Source organism: Mobula birostris, chromosome 9 (genome assembly GCF_030028105.1).
Source record: "Mobula birostris isolate sMobBir1 chromosome 9, sMobBir1.hap1, whole genome shotgun sequence".
Classification (NCBI taxonomy): Eukaryota; Metazoa; Chordata; class Chondrichthyes; order Myliobatiformes; family Myliobatidae; genus Mobula; species Mobula birostris.
The window spans coordinates 81,238,471-81,258,898 of NC_092378.1; the positions used below are offsets into that span (position 1 = coordinate 81,238,471).

Sequence of the window (20,428 nt, forward strand, 5' to 3'; positions counted from 1 at the left end):
CGTCCATGGATATCTGTATGGATATCCATCCTGGCACCCACCAATCTTGGACAGCCTGAAATTCATGGATGTTCTCCGCCACATGTCCATATCACTGACCTTCTAGCGCAGTGTGAAGGTCCAGACTCAGGACGTCCTTTGCCACATGGCCACGTCACTGGCCTTCAAGCACGGAGCAGAGGCCTAGACTCAAGCCTGACCTCTAACTCATCCACAATTCTGTCACTAAATCCAAATCTGACCACAAACGTCTTCTTGCTGAATTCCTATCCTATGAAAAAAACACCTCGAGACTTGAACACTTAATAGTGCTCTTGCTGTTCCAATAACTTTTGACCTGTTTTTTTTTGGCATTATTAGCCATTACCTTTCAGACGTGACACACTTCCATTTGAATCTGTATCTTGGTTCCACGGTGCGGCACTGAAAGAATGTTACATCATCAACAGCTCTATGCTTTGGCTGAGGTGATAAACTGAGATCCCTCAGCAACAGATGTAAAATATCCCTTTGCAATGCTCTGAAGGGCACCAAAGATATTATTTCTATTGCCCAGGCAGACATTCATCTCTCACTCTACAAAACAATTGGAAGTTGTCACACACACAGAACTCTGGAGCAACTCAGCAGGTGAAGCAGGATCTATGGAGAGGAATAAAGAATCTACATTTTGGACCGAAGCTCTTCATCAGGACTGGAAAAGAGGATGAAAGGAGCCAGAATAAGAAGGTGGGGGGAGGGGAGGGGAAGGGGCGCAAACTGGCAGGTAATGAGTGAGTACAGGTGAGCAGAAAAGTGGGTGGGTGGGGGAGGAGAGGGCAGGATGAAGTGAGAAGCTGGGAGGTGACAAGTGGAAAAAGCTAAAGGGCTGAAGAAGGAATCTGATAGGAGAGGCTGTCCGCGGGGAAATTCTGCTTGTTGCTGGTGAAGCGAAAGTGCTTGACGAAGCGGTCCTCCCATCTGCACTGGGTCTCATTGGTGTAGTGGAGGCCACATATGGAGCACCAGATACAGTGGATAACCCTGACAGACTTGTAGGTGAAGTGTGAAGCCTCACCTGGAAGGACTGCTTGGGCCCTAAATAGGGGTAAGGCATCAGTAGGGAGGGACAAATTGGAAGATGTCAGTACATTGCAGTGTCTGAGTTCAAATTGTATGTATAATTTTGACTGCATTCCCTACTTTACAGCAGTGACTACTTTTATTTGCTGTAAAACATTTTGAGACATCCAAAGCATGCATGAAATGTTACATAAATGCACATTTTTGTTTTTCAATAACATTTTTCTAGATATTTATTGCATCAATCTGAATCAGTGAAAAAGAGTGCTGCTGAATTCTGCTTAGATTAGATTATTAGATTATGAGGACACTCAGTCCTCGTTTATTGTCATTTAGAAATGCATGCATTAAGAAATGATACAATGTTCCTCCAGAGTGATACCACAAAAAAAAACAGTACAAACCAAAGACTAACACTGACAGGACCACATAAATATAACATATAGTTACAGCAGTGCAAAGCAATACCATAATTTGATAAAGAGCAGACAATGGGCACAGTAAAAAAAAAGTCCCAAAGTTCCGATCGACTCCTGATAGTCCCAATAGCAGGCGACAAAAGGGAGAAACTCTCCCTGCCATAAACCTCCAGGCGCTGACAACTGCCGATGCATTGGAAGTACCCGACCACAGTCAACTCTGAGTCTGTCCGAAAACTTTGAGCCTCTGATCAGCCCTCCGACACCAAGCACCGAGCACCATCTCCGCCGAGTGCTTCGACCCCGCCCCGGCCACTGAGCAACAAGCAAAGCCAAGGACTTGGGGCCTTCTCCTCTGGAGATTCTGGATTACACAGTAGCAGCGGCAGCAAAGAAGGCATTTCAGAAGTTTCTCCAGATGTTCCTCCGCACACTCATGTCTGTCTCCATCAAATCAGGATTGTGCATGGCACCCTACTTGACAAATAACAGATATCATTCAGCTGAGTGGCCGCTGCGCACTGCATCGCGCCAGCATCTTCTCCTCCTTTACTCCTTTTGACCCAAAACTTTCACATTTCAATTCCCTTTCACCCGTCTAAAAATTTGGCTAACTGGCTGGCTGCCTGACGTCTTTCAGTACAAAATACCAAAATTTTAATTACTGTTTGCTGTTCAATATTTTAAGCTTTTATGATTAATGAAATGATGCAGGAACTGAAGAATAAATCACAGAGATATAGTCAGCTGTTTGCTAATGACTTAAAGCCAATGTTTCCACAGAGATTCAGTGTCAGTCTGAGGAAAGTGACTCTCAGTGAAGAAGTAACTTCACAAGACTTACACAAGGAGCCACATGCGATCTTTCCCAAGGCTTTAACTCTTGTGTTTTTGGCTCAGTTTTCTTTGGATGAGGAGATCTGACTGCTCTCATTTAAAAGGTTGGAGAGATCTTGCTGGAATTCAGCTGAATGTTGAAATTGAACTGATGTTTGATTTGTACTGTAGATAGTAAGCAAATCACAGGAAATGAGGATAAGTACAGGAAATTCATATAGGTATCCATGAGGGAAAAAATCAACCATAATCTTATACAATGGCAGAAAAGTCTCAGGAACTGTCAGTTGACTGTTTATTCTCCTCCATGGCCTGCTGAGTTCCTTCAGCAGTTTGTGTGTGTTACTCTGGACTTCCAGCATCTGCAAAATCTCTTGTGTTTCTGTCTTTTTCCTGACTTTGTTACTTTCTGTGAATTGTGACAAATGTCAACTGTAAATTGTCTAAGGTGCAGACTATTAACTCAGTGATGAGCTGGTTTAATGAATTCATGGGGTTAAGGTATACTTGATTGACTATGGAAGGTCCACTTGAACCAGGTATCAAGATTTTTGTCTCTACTCCAATCCTCTCACCAACCTTGATTATAACAAACTGCCTTCTGGAATAACCAAGTGATCCAATAAAAACCTGGAAATCGTGAAATTAATTCCACAGAATGAAATGAAGAGTTTAGAAACCCAAAGATGGATGGTATCACCCTCTTTCACAGGATTGAGTGCTGCTGGCAAGGACAGCAGCTATTGTGCTACTGTATTATCCTCTCTAAGTGACTACAAGTATCATTCTGTTACAGTCATAGAGCCACCAGTGTGTGTTGACCATCCTGAACCCATTTTTAATTTGCTCATCTTTACCCAAATTTTATCACTCACCTACAATGGCTAATTAATCCAGTAATCCATCTATTTGATGTACAAGAATGCCTGAGTACAGAGGAGTACAAAGAGAATGAGCAAACTCCACACAGGTCAGAATTGAACCCAAGTCACCCAGGCAGATGACGTTCAACCCAGAGAAGTGTGAAGTGATTCACTTGGAAAGTGGAGCTAGAAGACAGAGTACAGTTAATGGGAAGGTTCTTGGCAGTGTGGAGGAACAGAGGGATCTTGGATCGCTCAAAATTGCCAATAAATTGATAGGGTGGTTAAGAAAATTTATGGTGTGCTGGCCTTCATTAATTGGGGGATTCAGTTCAATAACCATGAGGTAAATGTTGTTATCCTATAAAGCATGATTAGGCTACACTTGGAATATTGTGCTCAGTCTGGTTGCCTCATTGTAGGAAGGATGTGGAAGTTTTAGAGAGGGTGCAGAGGAGATTTACCAGGATGCTCTCTGGATTAGGGGGCATGTCTTAGAAAGATGAGTTGAGTGAGCTAGAAACTTTCTCTTCTGAGTGAAGAAGAATGAGAGGTAACTTGATAATAAAATGCATAGATTGTGTGGCTAGCCAAAGACTTTTTCTCAGGGCAGAAATGACTAATATGATGGGGCAAAATACTCAGGTTATTGGAAGAAAGTATAGACGAATGTCAGGGATTTTACACAGAGTGGTGGGTGCATGGAGCACCCTGCTAAGAAGTGGTGGTAGAAACAGATATATTAGGAACAATTAAAAAATCATAGACACAAAGACACTAAGATTGATCTAAGTGTGGTTTAAAGGTCAGCACAACATTGTGGGCCAAAGAGCCTATGCTGTAGTATTCTATGTTTTATACTCTTTGTCATATATACGAGGGGTGATTGATAAGTTCGTGCCCTCAGATAGAAGGAGTCAATTTTAGAAAACCTAGCACATTTATTTTTCAACATAGTCCCCTCTTACATGTAAACACTTAGTCCAGCGGTCGTGGAGCATACGGATCTTAGACCTCCAGAAAGTGTCCACTGCAGGGGTGATTGATAAGTTCGCGGCCTAAGGTAGAAGGAGATGAGTTATACAGCTCTCGTTACATGCACGTGCAGTTCAACTCTTTGAGTGATTATGCAGAAAGTTTGAAGTTAATAACTCATCAGGAATGATTGATAAGTTCCTGGTCTACAGTAGAAGGAGATGAGTTATTAACTCATGAGATAAGTGTTGAAAAATAAGTGTGCTAGGTTTTCTAAAATTGACTCCTTCTACCTTAGGCCACAAACTTATCAATCACCCCTCGTACATATCTATTGGGTGTGCAAGAATGCCAGGGTCCAGAGGAAACCATGGGGAAAATGTACAAACTGCACACAAGTAACACTAGAAGTCAGGACAGAACCCAGGTCACTGCAGATGTGGGAAACTGTTAAGCACGTTGACACACTCACTCACTCAGTATTTTCAAAGCTGAGATATTGGAACCAGCAGGAGGTTATGATTAAGGCATAGGATCAGCCATTTATTTATGCTGAAGATAGACTGTAGGGTTCTGCTGGACCTTCTGTGTAGACTTCTATATTGAAATTGGCATTAAGGGCAAATTTTTAAATAACACAGGAGATTCTACAGATGCTGAAAATCTAGAACAGCACACACAAAATACTGAAGGAACTTAGAAGGTCATGCAGAATCTATCCAGAGGAATAAACAGCCTATGCTTCAAGCTGAGACCCTTCATCAGAACTTACACAGCACAGGCTTTTACACACTGTGGGCACTTATTCCCCTCCATAAATGCTGCTTGACTTGCTGAGTTCCTCCAGCATTTTGTGTGTGTTGCTCCTGATTAAGGGCAAATATACTGAGGCAGCATATTAGTTGATGAAACTGAGACAACATATTTGTTGACTTCAGTAGAATTTTCTGTTTTTGTTGCAAGCTAACAGTTAAAAGAGAGAGATTATAAACTTTCTAGATGGATATCTGTTACCAGAACCAAATATCTATCCTGGAATTTCTGTACAAAGATCACCTTTGATGACGGGACACCATCTACAGAAACGTTTATGTTGGTTTGTGTCATACTTGGATCTGGAAGCGAGACACTATTGGAGTTCTAGCAGAAATTGCCACAAGCTTTGAAGTGCATGCTATGTCACGGTGTGTTTCACGCTAACAATTGCAAAAGCTGCCCTAATAATAACCAACAAAGAGTGCTGACACAAGAAAGCAGTATCCATCATCAAGGCCATTCTCACTGCTGTCATCAGACGGGAGGTAGAGGAGCCTCAGGTCCCACACCATCAGGTTCAGGAACAGTTATTACCCTTCAACCAATAGGCTCACTCGCTTCAGCTCAACTGATCACTGAACACAACCTGTGGACTCACTCTCAAGGATTTTATAACTCAACCTCTCAATTTTATTTATTTATTTATTATGTCTTGAATCTGTCTGTGTCTCTGTGTGTACTGACAGATGATGGCACCCAGGTGTGGAGGATTGACAAATTCCTATGTTGAGACAGAGACAGAGAACTCAACTTTAGTGGCTTGGCCAGGTGATACCGCAGGACGAATTATTCTCGAAACACAGTCAAGGACTTCGCAATAAGCGCTAATTGGGAGTAAGCTTTAAATAATCACAGTAGAGTGAGAACCCGTGCCAGTCAAAATAAACTTGACAAAATTAAACAGAAAGCATAAGGACTCTAGATGAGATGACAATGAACAAATACAGGGGCAAGGCTGGCAGGCTCATATTTTGTATTTGCACAATTTGTAAGTCTATTTACTTATGTGTGTTGTTTTTATTTGCTTCTTTTGTATTTTTTTGTTCTACTATCAATGCCTGCAAGAAAATGAATCTCAGGGTTGTATATGGTGACATATACGCTATGTACTTGATAATAAATATATTTGAACTTTGAGTTTTGATTCAATAAGTGGCATCATTCAACTAATCATGACCCATGTTGGAAAGCACACCATGCTCTTGGAACTTTAACCAAACCTTTGCAAAATGCTGTCTTGACCCGATGATGTCAAGAACAAATGGGGAATTTTCTCTGGCTTTTTTCAGATCAACATCAATCGCTAGACAAAATGTGCACTACATCCAGCAGCTCACTATACCAACAGCTCTGTGGGTTTCCCCCCAGAGAACAGCAAAGTCATAAGGATCAGAGTTGATCATTGAGCAGAGTCAGGGATCAGGATCAGTATTGTATAATTGCCTTAGTGCCTTAGATTAGAGAGTGAGGACGAGTCAAAGTTTCAGCTACACGAGTCTATCAGGTAAGTCTCTGGCCTGTAGTTAGCAACAACATAAATGAAAATAGATTTTTTTTTTACAGCCAAGTGGTCAAATTAATGTACAACCAAATAAGAGGGCCTTAGAACCCTACCAGAGAACATTATTAATGGAAGGAGAAATAAAATGTGTGCTAGCACTCAAGATCATAAGACATAGGAACAGAATTAGGCCACTTGGTTCATTGAGCCTGCCTTGCCATTCCATCATGATTGATTTATTTACCCTCTCAACCCCATTCTCCTGCCTTCTACCCGTAACAATTGACCATTGTTAATTACAATTGCTAATCAAGAACCTATCAACCTCCGCTTTAAATATACACAAAGACGTGGCCTCCACAGCCTTCTGCAGCAGTGAATTCCACAGAATAATTACCCTCTGGCTAAAGAAATTCCTCCTCATCCTTGTTCCAAAGGGACTTTCTTCTATTCTGAGGCTGTGCTCAGTGGTCCTAACACCCTCACAATAAGAAACATCCTCTCCATGTCCTTTTGCTATTCAGTAGAGCTTCAACAATATACCTAAGACTATTCTGGCACTTTGCTGACAGCAGGAAACACAAAGAACCATGAAGGAGTTTCCAACCCTCTTCAGTTCTGCATTGTAACAAGAAGTGTTAAATCCGGGAGCTGGGAGCTGGTGTTACACATAGAACATAGAATAGTACAGCACAGTTCAGGCCCTTCGGCCCACAATATTGTGCCGACCCTTAAACCCTACCTCCCATATAAGCCCCCACCTTAGATTCCTCCATATACCTGTCTAGTAGTCTCACTAGTGTATCTGCCTCCACCACTGACTCAGGCAGTGCATTCCACACACCAACCACTCTCTGAGTAAAAAACCTTCCTCTAATATCCCCCTTGAACTTCCCACCCCTTACCTTAAAGCCATGTCCTCTTGTATTGAGCAGTTGTGCCCTGGGGAAGAGGCGCTGGCTATCCACTCTATCTATTCCTCTTATTATCTTGTACACCTCTATCATGTCTCCTCTCATCCTCCTTCTCTCCAAAGAGTAAAGCCCTAGCTCCCTTAATCTCTGATCATAATGCATACTTCCTAAACCAGGCAGCATCCTGGTAAATCTCCTCTGTACCCTTTCCAATGCTTCCACATTCTTCCAATAGTGAGGGGACCAGAACTGGACACAATACTCCAAGTGTGGCCTAACCAGAGTTTTATAGAGCTGCATCATTACATCGCCACTCTTAAACTCTATCCCTCGACTTATGAAAGCTAACACCCCATAAGCTTTCTTAACTACCCTATCCACCTGTGAGGCAACTTTCAGGGATCTGTGGACATGTACCCCCAGATCCCTCTGCTCCTCCACACTACCAAGTATCCTGCCATTTACTTTGTACTCTGCCTTGGAGTTTGTCCTTCCAAAGTGTACCACCTCACACTTCTCCGGGTTGAACTCCATCTGCCACTTCTCAGCCCACTTCTGCATCCTATCAATGTCTCTCTGCAATCTTTGACAATCCTCTACACTATCTACAACACCACCAACCTTTGTGTCGTCTGCATACTTGCCAACCCACCCTTCTACCCCCACATCCACGTCGTTAATAAAAATCACGAAAAGTAGAGGTCCCAGAACAGATCCTTGTGGGACACCACTAGTCACAATCCTCCAATCTGAATGTACTCCCTCCACCACCACCCTCTGCCTTCTGCAGGCAAGCCAATTCTGTATCCACCTGGCCAAACTTCCCTGGATCCCATGCCTTCTAACTTTCTGAATAAGCCTACTGTATGGAACCTTGTCAAATGCCTTACTAAAATCCATATAGATCACATCCACTGCACTACCCTCATCTATATGCCTGGTCACCTCCTCAAAGACCTCTATCAGGCTTGTTAGACATGATCTGCCCTTCACAAAGCCATGCTGACTGTCCCTGATCAGACCATGATTCTCTAAATGCCTATAGATCCTATCTCTAAGAATCTTTTCCAACAGCTTTCCCACCACAGACGTAAGGCTCACTGGTCTATAATTACCCGGACTATCCCTACTACCTTTTTTGAACAAGGGAACAACATTCACCTCCTCCAATCCTCCGGTACCATTCCCGTGGACAACGAGGACATAAAGATCCTAGCCAGAGGCTCAGCAATCTCTTCCCTCGCCTCGTGGAGCAGCCTGGGGAAATATTCCATCAGGCCCCAGGGACTTATCTGTCCTAATGTATTTTAACAACTCCAACACCTCCTCTCCCTTAATATCAGCATGCTCCAGAACATCAACCTCACTCATATTGTCCTCACTATCATCAAGTTCCCTTTCATTGGTGAATACCGAAGAAAAGTATTCATTGAGGACCTCGCTCACTTCCACAGCCTCCAGGCACATCTTCCCACCTTTATCTCTAATTGGTCCTACCTTCACTCCTGTCATCCTTTCTTTCTTCACATAATTGAAGAATGCCTTGGGGTTTTCCTTTACCCTACTCGCCAAGGCCTTCTCATGCCCCCTTCTTGCTCTTCTCAGCCCCTTCTTAAGCTCCTTTCTTGCTTCCCTATATTCCTCAATAGACCCATCTGATCCTTGCTTCCTAAACCTCATGTATGCTGCCTTCTTCCTCCTGACTAGTTTTCCATCTCACTTGTCACCCATGGTTCCTTCACCCTACCATTCTTTATCTTCCTCACCGGGACAAATTTATCCCTTACATCCCGCAAGAGATCTCTAAACATCGACCACGTGCCCATAGCACATTTCCCTGCAAAAAAATCATCCCAATTCACACCCGCAAGTTCTAGCCTTATAGCCTCATAATTTGCCTTTCCCCAATTAAAAATTTTCCTGTCCTCTTTGATTCTATCCTTTTCCATGATAATTATAAAGGCCAGGGAGCGGTGGTCACTGTCCCCCAGATGCTCACCCCCTGAGAGATCTGTGACCTGACCCATTTCATTACCTAGTACTGGATCTAGTATGGCATTCCCCCTGGCCGGCCTGTCCACATACTGTGACAGGAATCCATCCTGGACACACTTAACAAATTCTGCCCCATCTAATCCCTTGGAACTAATCAGGTGCCAATCAATATTCAGGACACAGCAGAATGCCAGCGCTATCTGTAATGTTTCTGGCATCCTTCAAAGAAAACAAGCATGTCAGCTTCCTCCTTGGTCAGGTTAGTCATCAGGTGAAAACAACAATCCATGTAGCATCGCAACTCAAAGCATAATTGTAAGTACATCAATTCAAAGCTGGTGCCCCTCTCAAAATCATTACAGAGCATAATTTACCTAACTTATCTCAGTATCTCTGCATCAGGTGAATGGCAGAAATTTCATACAATTTCAGATAGTCTGGTTGAGAGGTGTCACATCAACAATCTCACACTGAATCTCAGTAAGACCAAGTAAATAGGTGCGGCCTTCAGGAAGGGGAAGTCGAGGGAACACACATTCATCCTCATTAAGAGTCAGCAGTGGAAAGGGAGAGCAGTTTCAAGTTCCTGGGTATCAACATCTCTGAAATACATCCTGGGCCCAACATATTGATGCAATTATGAAGAGGGTATGCCAGTGGCGATAGTTCATTGGGAGTTTGAGGAGATTTGGTATGTCATCAAAGACTTGAGCAAATTTCTACAGGTGTACGATAGAGAGCAACGTAACTGACTGTATCACTGTCTGATATAGAGGGGCCACAGCACAGGATCAGAACAAGCTGCAGAGGGTCGAAACCTCAGCCATTCAATCATGGGCACTAGCCTCCCCACCATTAAGGACATCTTCAACAAGTAATGAACTTAAGGCGGCAGCATCCATCATTCACCACCCAGAATATGCCCTCTTCACAACAGTGCTGAATGCTAAATGTACAATCTACCACCTATCAAACATTGCACTTCCATTAACATAGCGCACAAGACATGATTTATTCAGGTATTTTTGACTTTATTACTGTTCTTTGAGAATTGTACATATTTACATAGTTTACATTTCTAAAATAGTGTTTAGTATTCATCAGCAGGACATCACTGCCAGTATTGTTTTGTATTTGCCAGTAGTAATATTTTTCAAAACTGTATCATAGATACGATAAGCTGTAACCACGAGCACACCAGAGAAATAGAAATATTTCCGTTAAACCTCTAACCTCATGATTATTATCTGACAAGTATTGCTTGCAAGGACTCACATTGACACTGTTGCTTTGTACACATCAGCACAGTATTTTCTAACAATATGGAACAGAATTGACAAGACACCAATTACATGGACACTGTACATGAGGTATAAAAATATACACAGCAATTAATGAAGGATGCAACATCCAACTCTAGCCCGATCTTTCTGCTTTGGTTTCACCCCTACATGTGATGACCTCATCGAAGAGCTAGTTAACGAGCTCTTTAAAATTGAAGAAAAACATTCTTTGAGATTACTCTACAAACACAACAAAAGGAACAAAGCAAAAATTGATCACGGTCATCAAGTGAGAGAGTGTATGGATATCTGTATAACATTTTAAAGTTCAACACAATTGTCTTAAGTGATGCTTCACAATGATTAAAAAAACTAAAAGCTGAGATATGACTAGTTTGCCTAAGGTCTCAAGAGGTTCTCAAGTAATGAGTGCAGGAGGAACATCAGTGCTTTTTAATGTAAATTACCCAATATATAAAGTTTTGTAACTGTATTACCATACGTACCCTTCCACAAATTTGTTCTTAAAGGTCCTCTTTTAAGTTCTGCAAGGAAACTAGGGAGAGGGCAAAATCAGGCAAATACTTCACAATAACTGATGTACTCTCATGGTATCTATATCACATTCTGAAACAGTCAAGATCAAAAAGCCAAGCAACAATGAAGTATTTTGACTCTTCTCAAAATTATTTGCTTCATTCATGTCAAAATTAATGTTTGCACTTGAAGAATGGTACAGATCTCTTTCATTCATACCTTGTTTTTAAGACTGGCTGTATCTTAAAACAGCACCACTATATTAATTCACAGTAGATGTTCTACATCAAAAAGGGCTAGTAAAGTTGAAGGGTTTTCCTATTTGCTTCTTGAAAGTTTCCACATCCTAATTTTAACAAGAAAATATCGAAAACTCGGAGTGCATTATGTAACTATGCCACACTTGTTAAAGAACTCCAAGCACTTTCGGTACACTACCTGAAAAGATTGAACACGCTTTAAATATGTACACACGCAGCAATTGTTTAATCCTATTGGTCAATATTACCATCTGAGATTGACCAGTTGTCAAAATGGTAAATTTCAGATTACTTCAAAATCATCTTGAGCAGCAACACTGTTTGTGGTACATGCTGAGAAGGAGGAATTATAGGGTTGTGCTGGTAGGAAGAATGTTTTACTAAAAAAAAGAGACCATTCATTGACTGCGTTATATCAATCCTACATGTAATGTGATGTGAATGCAGTCAAGTCATAGAATGAAAAGGGCCAAATGACTACATAAAAGAAAGCACAAGTACTGGGAGGTTCTATCGGCATTTCTCGGCTCATTTCGCCTCAGTCCACCACGTGCCCAACTAAAGGCAGGAGCCCGCAACAGGCAGAAAGTCAGACGTTGGCACATTTGACCTCACACTTCCTATTCGAGATGCCATTGAGCCCAGTGGCTGCCGTGCTGGAGAGAAGTTCCAAATGTGGTTTGTAGTGAAGTATTAAATTTCATAAATACTTGCTGGGATTTTAAGATGTTCTTAATTAAGTATATTCTGATATTTTTAATTTTGCAAATCTTTCTATGGTTTTTGAATGCCCAGGGGTAAAGTATCAGCAGATTACCTGATACTTGCTATCTTTCCAGCTCATGAGAAACTTCTCAGCAAGGTCAGCTTATTTGGTCCTCAGCATCTGGAAGAGCCGAGCCCTTGTTCCAAAGCTTTTCACTTCATGAGGCCAATCAAGCCATGGAGTTTATGCTCACTCCCCTCATCAGTGCCTTATCTCCCTGTGATCAATTCTCCCTCACACACTCATCAGCTCCCACCCATCAACACCTGAGGTCATTTACAATCACCTACCTACAAATAGAAGCAGCTGTCTCAGTTCAGGACCACATACCCAGAAATATATCAGCTGATCCCTATTTTTATGACATTTAAATAACTTACTTCCATTTATCAGAAGGTTCACATGGTATCAAATTGGTCACTGTACAGTGCATAGATTAGGGCACCCTGAGGGTACTAGTTCACATTGCCAGGCTTCAATGCCCTCAGTGGGTTGGCACATAGTGTTTTTTTCCGGATGGCCCACCAAGTTTCAGTGCTGTCACTGAGAAAGTCATGCCTCTGGGAAAAAGCTGGCACCGCTCCGAACTCCTACGAAATCCCTTCAACAGCCTGACTCTTAGAAAACAGCCATGAATGAATCCATCAGTCTTCCCAAATAGCAGGCCAGTCCACAGATGAAAGGACATATAACAAAAAACAATCACATACAAATTAACGAAATTCACAGCCTTTTCAATGTTGAACAGGTAATAAGTTAAATGCCTGTATTGGTTGCCTTTTAAATAAATCTTTAAATGAATAAATAGTTTAGGAATTGATATGAGGATATGATGAACTTCAACTGCACCATAAACCAAGGATTCCAAAAGAATTCTAATAAAAGTTATCGAGTTCTCAGCATCTCAGTCCCTCTCCCCGCAGCTGCTGCCTGTTTATTCTAATCTACCCTGGCCTTACATTGGGATCCAATTGAACAACTGTTGTTGTGGTAAGTTGAACACAGAGAGTTAAATGCCTACTCAGATGATGTTTGTTCTACATAATAGGTGAATGGAACAACATTCAATAATAAAAGATTTGGGTGGACAACTTTAGAGCCTTGTTTCTCTTCCTGTCAATATAGAAATTCCTCACTTTGGTGTCAACAGACAAGGGTAAACCCTTCCTGTCAGTCATTCGCAGGCTTAGGAACAGTCTGGTCAGAGGTGGGATAGTCCTGATCAGTGGGGGCTTGCCGAGAGGCAGCCTGGAACCAAGGGTGCATAAGGATCTCACTAGCCGTCAGTCGCTCCAGGGGCTCACGCCTCAGCAGGCTACGGATCAGACACTTGGCTTTGGGTGAAATGTTGTCCGGGATACAGAAGTGCCCGCGCCGTATCTTATTGAAAAGGGCACCGGGGTCAGAATCGTGGAAAGGATAGCATCCCACCAGGAGGGTGTAGAGCATGATGCCGAGACTCCAGATGTCCGCTGCCTTCCCAGAATAACATCCACTCGTGTTCAGTATCTCTGGGCTTACGTAAGCCGGACATCCATGCTTATCAGACAGGGAGTCATCCTTTCCCTTCAGGATATGAGTATCGTCCAAGTTTTCCAGCCTCAGCCAGCTCCTGTGGGAATGGCAGACAAATAATCAGCACTGTGCTTAAAAACAGTACAAGGCAAGAATGGATGTGAAAACCAGTCACTCCTTAGTGAAATACCACTACCCCATTCCACACACACACAAACGCACAACACAGATGTGTAGACACAGGTGCATGCATACACACACATGCTCACCGAATAACTCATCCCCTCACATTTACTTAGTGAACACTTCGGACAGAATCTTTTGTCTTCACTTTTCAAAGTTCTGCAGTAATTTTACTTCATAAAGCTGCTGAAAGTATTTATGCTGTTTGATCAGCATTGATGATATTATAAATTATGCAGCCTTGTAAAACTTGAATGTGTGAACATTTAAATGCAGATTTCACATGTTGCTTAGTACAATTAAACATACATATTTCTAATAGAGTGAAAGCTTTGGAGCTAAAAGCCATATATTTATAACAAGTACAATTAGTTTGATGCTATTGAAGAGCAGATCAATCGGGTGATTGAAAAGATGTGCCCTACATCTGAAGCCAGAATCTGTGGAAAGGGCAGAAGGTTCAGCTCTTGTGTTTTGTAAATAGAAAACATGACTAATCCAGCGTGTGTGTGTGTGTGTGTGTGTGTCTGTGTGAGCGTGTCTGTCGTATCTGTGTGTGTCTCATTGTGCGTATGCGCGTCTGTGTGCGTCTATGGGTGTGTGTGTCTGTCTGTCTCTCTCTCTCTGTATTATGGTCCCTTATGACATTGAATCAACAATCAGCACCTGCTTTGACAATGAGAGTACCTTACATTGCAACACCACCCATCCAGATTTGGATGTGTTGTCAAATCTGTAGCACATGATGAAGGGGGAAAATATAGCATGCACCTTGCTGGTTGCAGTAATTTAACTAATGTGCTATATAAATACCGCTGTTAACCTTAATACCTGCTACATGTGGATTGTCATTTGTGAATTATATACAACCTACAGCAGTGAAACAATACCGGCTGAGTTACAGCCCAGCGGCGGGGGTGGTTAGCTACAAAAATATGGGCTAGTTATTCAAAACTGTGACGTGTGATGCATAGAAATGACTTCTAGAGTACTGAGAATCTCAATTCTCTACCCCCAGGACTGCTGGAGGACATACACATAGTTAAGGTGGCAAGAGAGATAAACATTTAAAAGGTTATAGGAGCTGGGTGTAGAAGAGAACATAAATTCAAGGAATTTGCAAGATGCTAAAAATCCAGAATAACACACACACACAAAATACTGGAGGAACTCAGCAGGTCAGGAAGCGTCTATGAAAGGGAATAAACAGTCGACATTTCAGGCCAGGGTCGTAGTGAGTGGCAGGGTGAGCTGGAGGGCTCTGTACAACCAGCTCTGCTTCTGTTTCCTTCTGTTTTGTTCTTACACATCACATAAACCTTCACCCACCCCACTTCATCAAAATTTACCAAACTCTCACACATTCATGAGTTTATTAAGCTTCCTGTAAAAGGCACTGTACAATTCACCCAACTGTCCCATGCTAGCAGCATGTTACAGTCTAACCTCAACTGTGAAACAAACTAAAATAGAATTGGAATTCACTTACCTCACTGTACAATAATTATATCTCAGGCCAAGTTGCTTTGTTAGTCACATAAAGAGGGTAATTTGCCTAAGGCAAATACTGTGGGTTATATCTGAGATAAACAAGACCTTTTCTGTAGTTTAAGTAGCTATTTTGCTTTCATTTGTAAATGCTGAGGGAAGACCCTAAGATCTGAAATGGGAACATGCAATCAAATCTTTAATTGCCATAGCTGTTGGGAATGGCCCCCTTAAGAATGTTGCTGCAGTCCTGCGCTTAATCATCTATCAAAGCTGCATGCATCATTAGCCACAATTTTAAATGTTTATTATTTCTATTAATAATTTACTCATTTAAAAAGGCTGTAGATAATAGCATTGCGGTAAACCTGCACTTGCCCAACTCCAGTCTATAAATGTTTGATAACCTTGTGCAATATGCTTTATTCATCTAAAATAAACAATAGTTTTGAAATATTTAGAGACCCATTGACTTTTGTCTCTATTGTTGCAAATATGTAGAATGCAATTACCATTCACTAAAAAAAATTAAAATTATTTTAAAACCAGTAGAAGTGGTGGATGCAGGTTTGACTTCAACATTTAGGAGAAATTTGGATAGGCACATGGATGGGAGGGGTATGGAGGACTATGGTCCTGGTATGGGTCAATAGGACCAGGCAGGATAATAGTTTGGCATGAACTAGATAGGCATAAAGGCCTGTTTCTGTGTTGTGTTCTACGTCTCTAAACGAATAAATCTATAGGTAAATCATTGCAAGATGTAACTATTTTATGGCTTATTCCCTGAAGACACCATAAGAACTTTAGGGAAGTATTAACCTATCCCCATATAAATATCCCCCTAGTAGAAACCTATTCATTCAGTATTTTGTGTGTGTTAAACTATCCTGAAGTTCTGTACTGAGCATTTAGTAAAGCTGTACAATTTTCCTTGATCTAACAAGAGCACAGAAACATTGTCTAAACACCTGGAAATTCATTGAAGCATTTACAGAGTCACAAAATGGTTACTGATTACTATTTTGGAAATGTAGTCTTTTTTATTTAACAGGTGATTTCATAATCATCTTCTGACCATGTGTATTAATTAACTCTGGTTTATAAAACTCCAAACCTTATGTCACCATATACTCATTTTCTTCTGGGCATTCTCTGATCCTTTGAAATATAATATCCTATGCTTAAGTAGTCAATTATTTCGCCAGTCACGTCTAAAAGTTGTACTAACATGGCGTTAAAATTTCAAAAGGGAGTCAGATTAACCAACTTCAATTAAACATGTCGGTTACATTACAGATACAGCACACACAACCGATTTAAGAAACCACATTCAGTTTACCTAAGCATTCAGAACAAGTGTAATCTGAGAGTTAAGACGTGCTTTTTTCATTCTGTGTAAAAGACTATCGTGGCTTGCAAGGGATTTAAAATTAATTTATTCACTGACAGCGTGTGCCACATTTTATAGAATCTCATTGCCCTCGGTTAGTTTGAAGAGGGCGGTTAGGTGGAGCACGATAGACGTAAGGATAACAGATCCTCTTACCGACTTGGTTTTGGTAAAATGTGATATCTTCATAGCATCACTGCGGATAACAAAATTTGATTTTTAAAAAAAAACAAAAGCTAAGATTACTAGCCCAGCAATAGAACCAGCCGCGCAGAGCTGGGATTAAGGTGAATGCAATCGCTTTGATTTCGGTGTTGGATGCACCCGTTTTGAACGCACCTCTGCTCATCAACAAAGACGAATTTCCTGAGTTTGAGGTCTCGCAGGACGATGCCGGAATCGTGGCAATGGGCCACCGCCGAGACGATCTGGTGAAAGAGGCGCGCCGCTTCCTCCTCGCCCAGGCGCTTACGGTTCCGCATGTACGAGTGCATATCGCCATGGCCCCTCTCCAGCAACACGTAGCACTGCCGTTCCCCGAGGATTACCTCCTCGATCGCAGTGATGTTGTCGTGGAGTGACATCTGCAGATACGGTCCGATTTCATCCTGGTATTGCCTAATATCAAAAACCTGTGGATGCGAAACAACGTCTTATTTCTAAATAAAACACTCAACACTTTAGCTATTTATGCTTAAGGAGCGGCTTTTTAACCCTTATTTTACCGAGCAAGTCGCAGAATTCCGAGTTTAAGCAAATTAACACGTTAACACAAAAGCAAAGTAGTGCTTATCCGCTAAAATCCGATTTGATACATGTCGATGATATCTGTGCGGAACTTTGATCTGATCCAAAAGGTCACCGCTGGGTCACACAAATGCTGCCTATTTCTAGCAGTTGGAGTTATTAATTCAGAACAGGTGGTGAGTGGTAAGGAAAAAGCTGCTTTTAACTGCTTCGCGACACACACAAAATGCCAAAGGAACTCAGCAGATCAGGCAGATAGAACATAGAACAATACAGGACAGAAACAGGCCCTTTGGCCCACAATGTTGTGCCGAATCAGCTAAAACGTACAACAACAAAAAGGAATCCCTCCTACCTGCACAATGTCCATACACCTCCATCTTCCTCACATCCATGCGCCTATCCAAATATTTCTTAAAACCCTCTAATGTATTTGCCTCTACCACTATGCCAGGCAACATATTCCAGGTATCCACCACTCTCGAGTAAAATACTTACCCCTCACATTCCTCTTGAACCTATCCCCTCTCACCTTCAATGCACGTCCTCTGGTATTAGACATTTTAACCCTGAGAAACAGATGCTCTACGTCCACTCTATCTATGAACGATCTCGGTCCGAAACGTCGACTGTTTATTCCCCACAATAGATGCTGCTTGACCTGCTGAGTTCTTCCAGCATTTTGTGTGTATCGCTATAGATTTCCAGCTTCTGCAGAACCTCCTGTGTTTGCTAAGTATAGATGCAAAATAAAAAAGACAGCCACAGAAACTAGCAGGGGATGGAGGGGCAGGTGGACAGGCGTCGAAATTACCTTATTACACAAGGTGTCAAAGGTTACGGGGGGGAAAGAATGCAAAAGAATTTGGTTGCGAGGGATAATAAATCAGCCCTGATTGAAAGTTACAGCGGTCTCTATGGGCAGAATAGCTTAATTCTGCTCTTATGATTTATGGTCAGCATGGAAATTGCGGGTTCAATGTAAAGTGCCCTTTGATATCGCGATTGCGCCACTCATTCAGGAAATCTCATTGCTGCCCTCCAGATGGCGGCACCGCCGTACGCTGCTTAAATCGACCGGAAATGCACTAAACCGCATCCGTCAGATAGTAAAACGCCTTAAGTTGGGTACAAACTACCAACTAATTTACGCAGCGCCCGGGGAGTCAAACACACAAGGCAGGAGAGGAAGAGAAGTTATTAAAATTATGCTTTGAAAAAGGCATCCCCCCACCTAAATATAAAACAGTAGTGACTTTTTTGGAGTTTTTTTTTGTTCCATACCTTGCACACAAATTCCTTCCCGGTGTGGCTCCCGATTGCCCTGAAGACTTTGTCCCTCTCTGGGTTTTGTAGCAAGAGGTAGTTTCCTATCCGAGCCCACGCCTGGCTGCTGCAGGGACTGCTTGGAGTCGGGCTGGGGGATCCCGGAGCGGAGAAGTAAGCAGCGTCCGGGGAAGAGTCGCTCAGCCGCGGGCACTTAGGAGCCGGCTCTTCGGCCTCCAGTCGCTTCGGTCTCCATCTGGCATTGCGGAGGATTGGGATGGGGCTAGCCCTGTGCACGTTTAAACTCATCAAAGGGAGCTCGAGATCTAAACAAAAAAAAAGCCGAGGGGGTCCTTCTCCAAAGCAGGGAACAGCAGGAGGATTTTTTTTTATTTCACTGTGGTTTGTAACAAGATTGTACTCCGCGATGCGCAAGGAGGACGGTGGACGCAGCTTGTAGAGATGCCGCTTTCATTCCTTGATGGCGAACACCCTTCCTCTAGGGTGGTTGCTGCAGCAAGGAGAGATCGTTGAAACAGTTTGCACGGCCACTTCTGCAGGGAAAAAAATCAAAAATGCACCCAATCCACTGTCCCCGGTACCGGGATGAAATGTCTCGTTCGTTTTTCCGGCAGTAGGCAGCGGCGCTTGTTTCCAAAGCAAGGTCGCGGGTGTTCTGTGCAAAAACAAAATAGCCTCAGCACTTGTGTGCAGGTGGTTCACGGGCGAATTACCTCAGGGCAACCGGTCGTGGCGAAGGGGCGCACTGCAAACTTTAACCGGTCTCCGTGCTTGTAACCGGCAGGGGGTTGCAACTTGAATCAAAGTTGCTCTGTTCAGCAAAAAGTTACAGTAATTTGGAGGAAGGTGGGAAAGAGAGAGAGAATGTCTCTGTGGAATGCAGGCTGGCTCACAGTGTGTCTGAATATAACAGTCTGCAAGATTGCAACATCACCCTCTGGATGAGACTCACCCAACAAAAGAGAGCGGCAAAAACACAGATACTTTTACCTGTTTTACGCAGTCTGGCACCGCCCTCGACAGATTCCTTGTTGAAGCGGCGTATCGATTTCTTCTCTTCTTATCCCTCTATACACGGACAAAACAAAATTTCGAAACAGAACAAGATTTGCAGTATTTTCTATATTACCTAACTGATAAACAAAATATACTTTTTCTATTCATTTCACGATCCAACCTACTTACCGCTGTTAATGTACACAACAAAGGATTTCTTGAAGTCATGAGCCTATCAAACAAAAGTAAGTTTTGCACTCTATTATTTCTGAGCGTAACCTTACATATATTACGGTAAATTCTCTCCTTTCACAACACAATCATGACCATCACATGGGCTGTCTTGAATGACGCAAGGTTCCAGTCTAGGCAACTCTCTTGACGTAGAGGCACGTTAAATGACACTCCAACGGCACCTCTACCAGGTCATTGCAACGGGCAAATATATTTTTCTTGAGGCGTTGTGCAATAGCATTTCAAAGTAACCAGGTCGTGTTTTACCCGGGAGAAAACAAAGCAGTCTAGTGCAAAAACGGAGGAATTCGGATTTGAAGTAATCCAAGACCCTAAAATTTTACGCAGCTATTTTAA

At 42.3% G+C, this 20,428-nt stretch overlaps 1 protein-coding gene across 2 annotated transcripts; it reads right to left on the reverse strand.

Annotated features, from left to right (window-relative positions):
• Positions 1-10,392: 10,392 nt before the first annotated feature.
• On the reverse strand, positions 10,393-20,156 carry LOC140202847 (tribbles homolog 1-like). 2 transcript variants are annotated; one of them, XM_072268298.1, is made up of 4 exons: positions 20,027-20,156; positions 19,832-19,909; positions 17,147-17,439; positions 10,393-13,840 (listed from the first exon to the last, which is right to left on the reverse strand). In XM_072268298.1, exons 1-4 carry the CDS (start codon positions 20,063-20,065, stop codon positions 13,399-13,401), a joined length of 852 nt encoding a protein of 283 aa, XP_072124399.1. In that variant the 5' UTR covers positions 20,066-20,156; the 3' UTR covers positions 10,393-13,398. The 2 variants fall into 2 exon arrangements, with proteins under 2 accessions (XP_072124399.1, XP_072124398.1); XM_072268297.1 differs by lacking the exon at positions 20,027-20,156 and adding an exon at positions 18,839-19,496.
• Between the last annotated feature and the right edge of the window lie 272 nt (positions 20,157-20,428).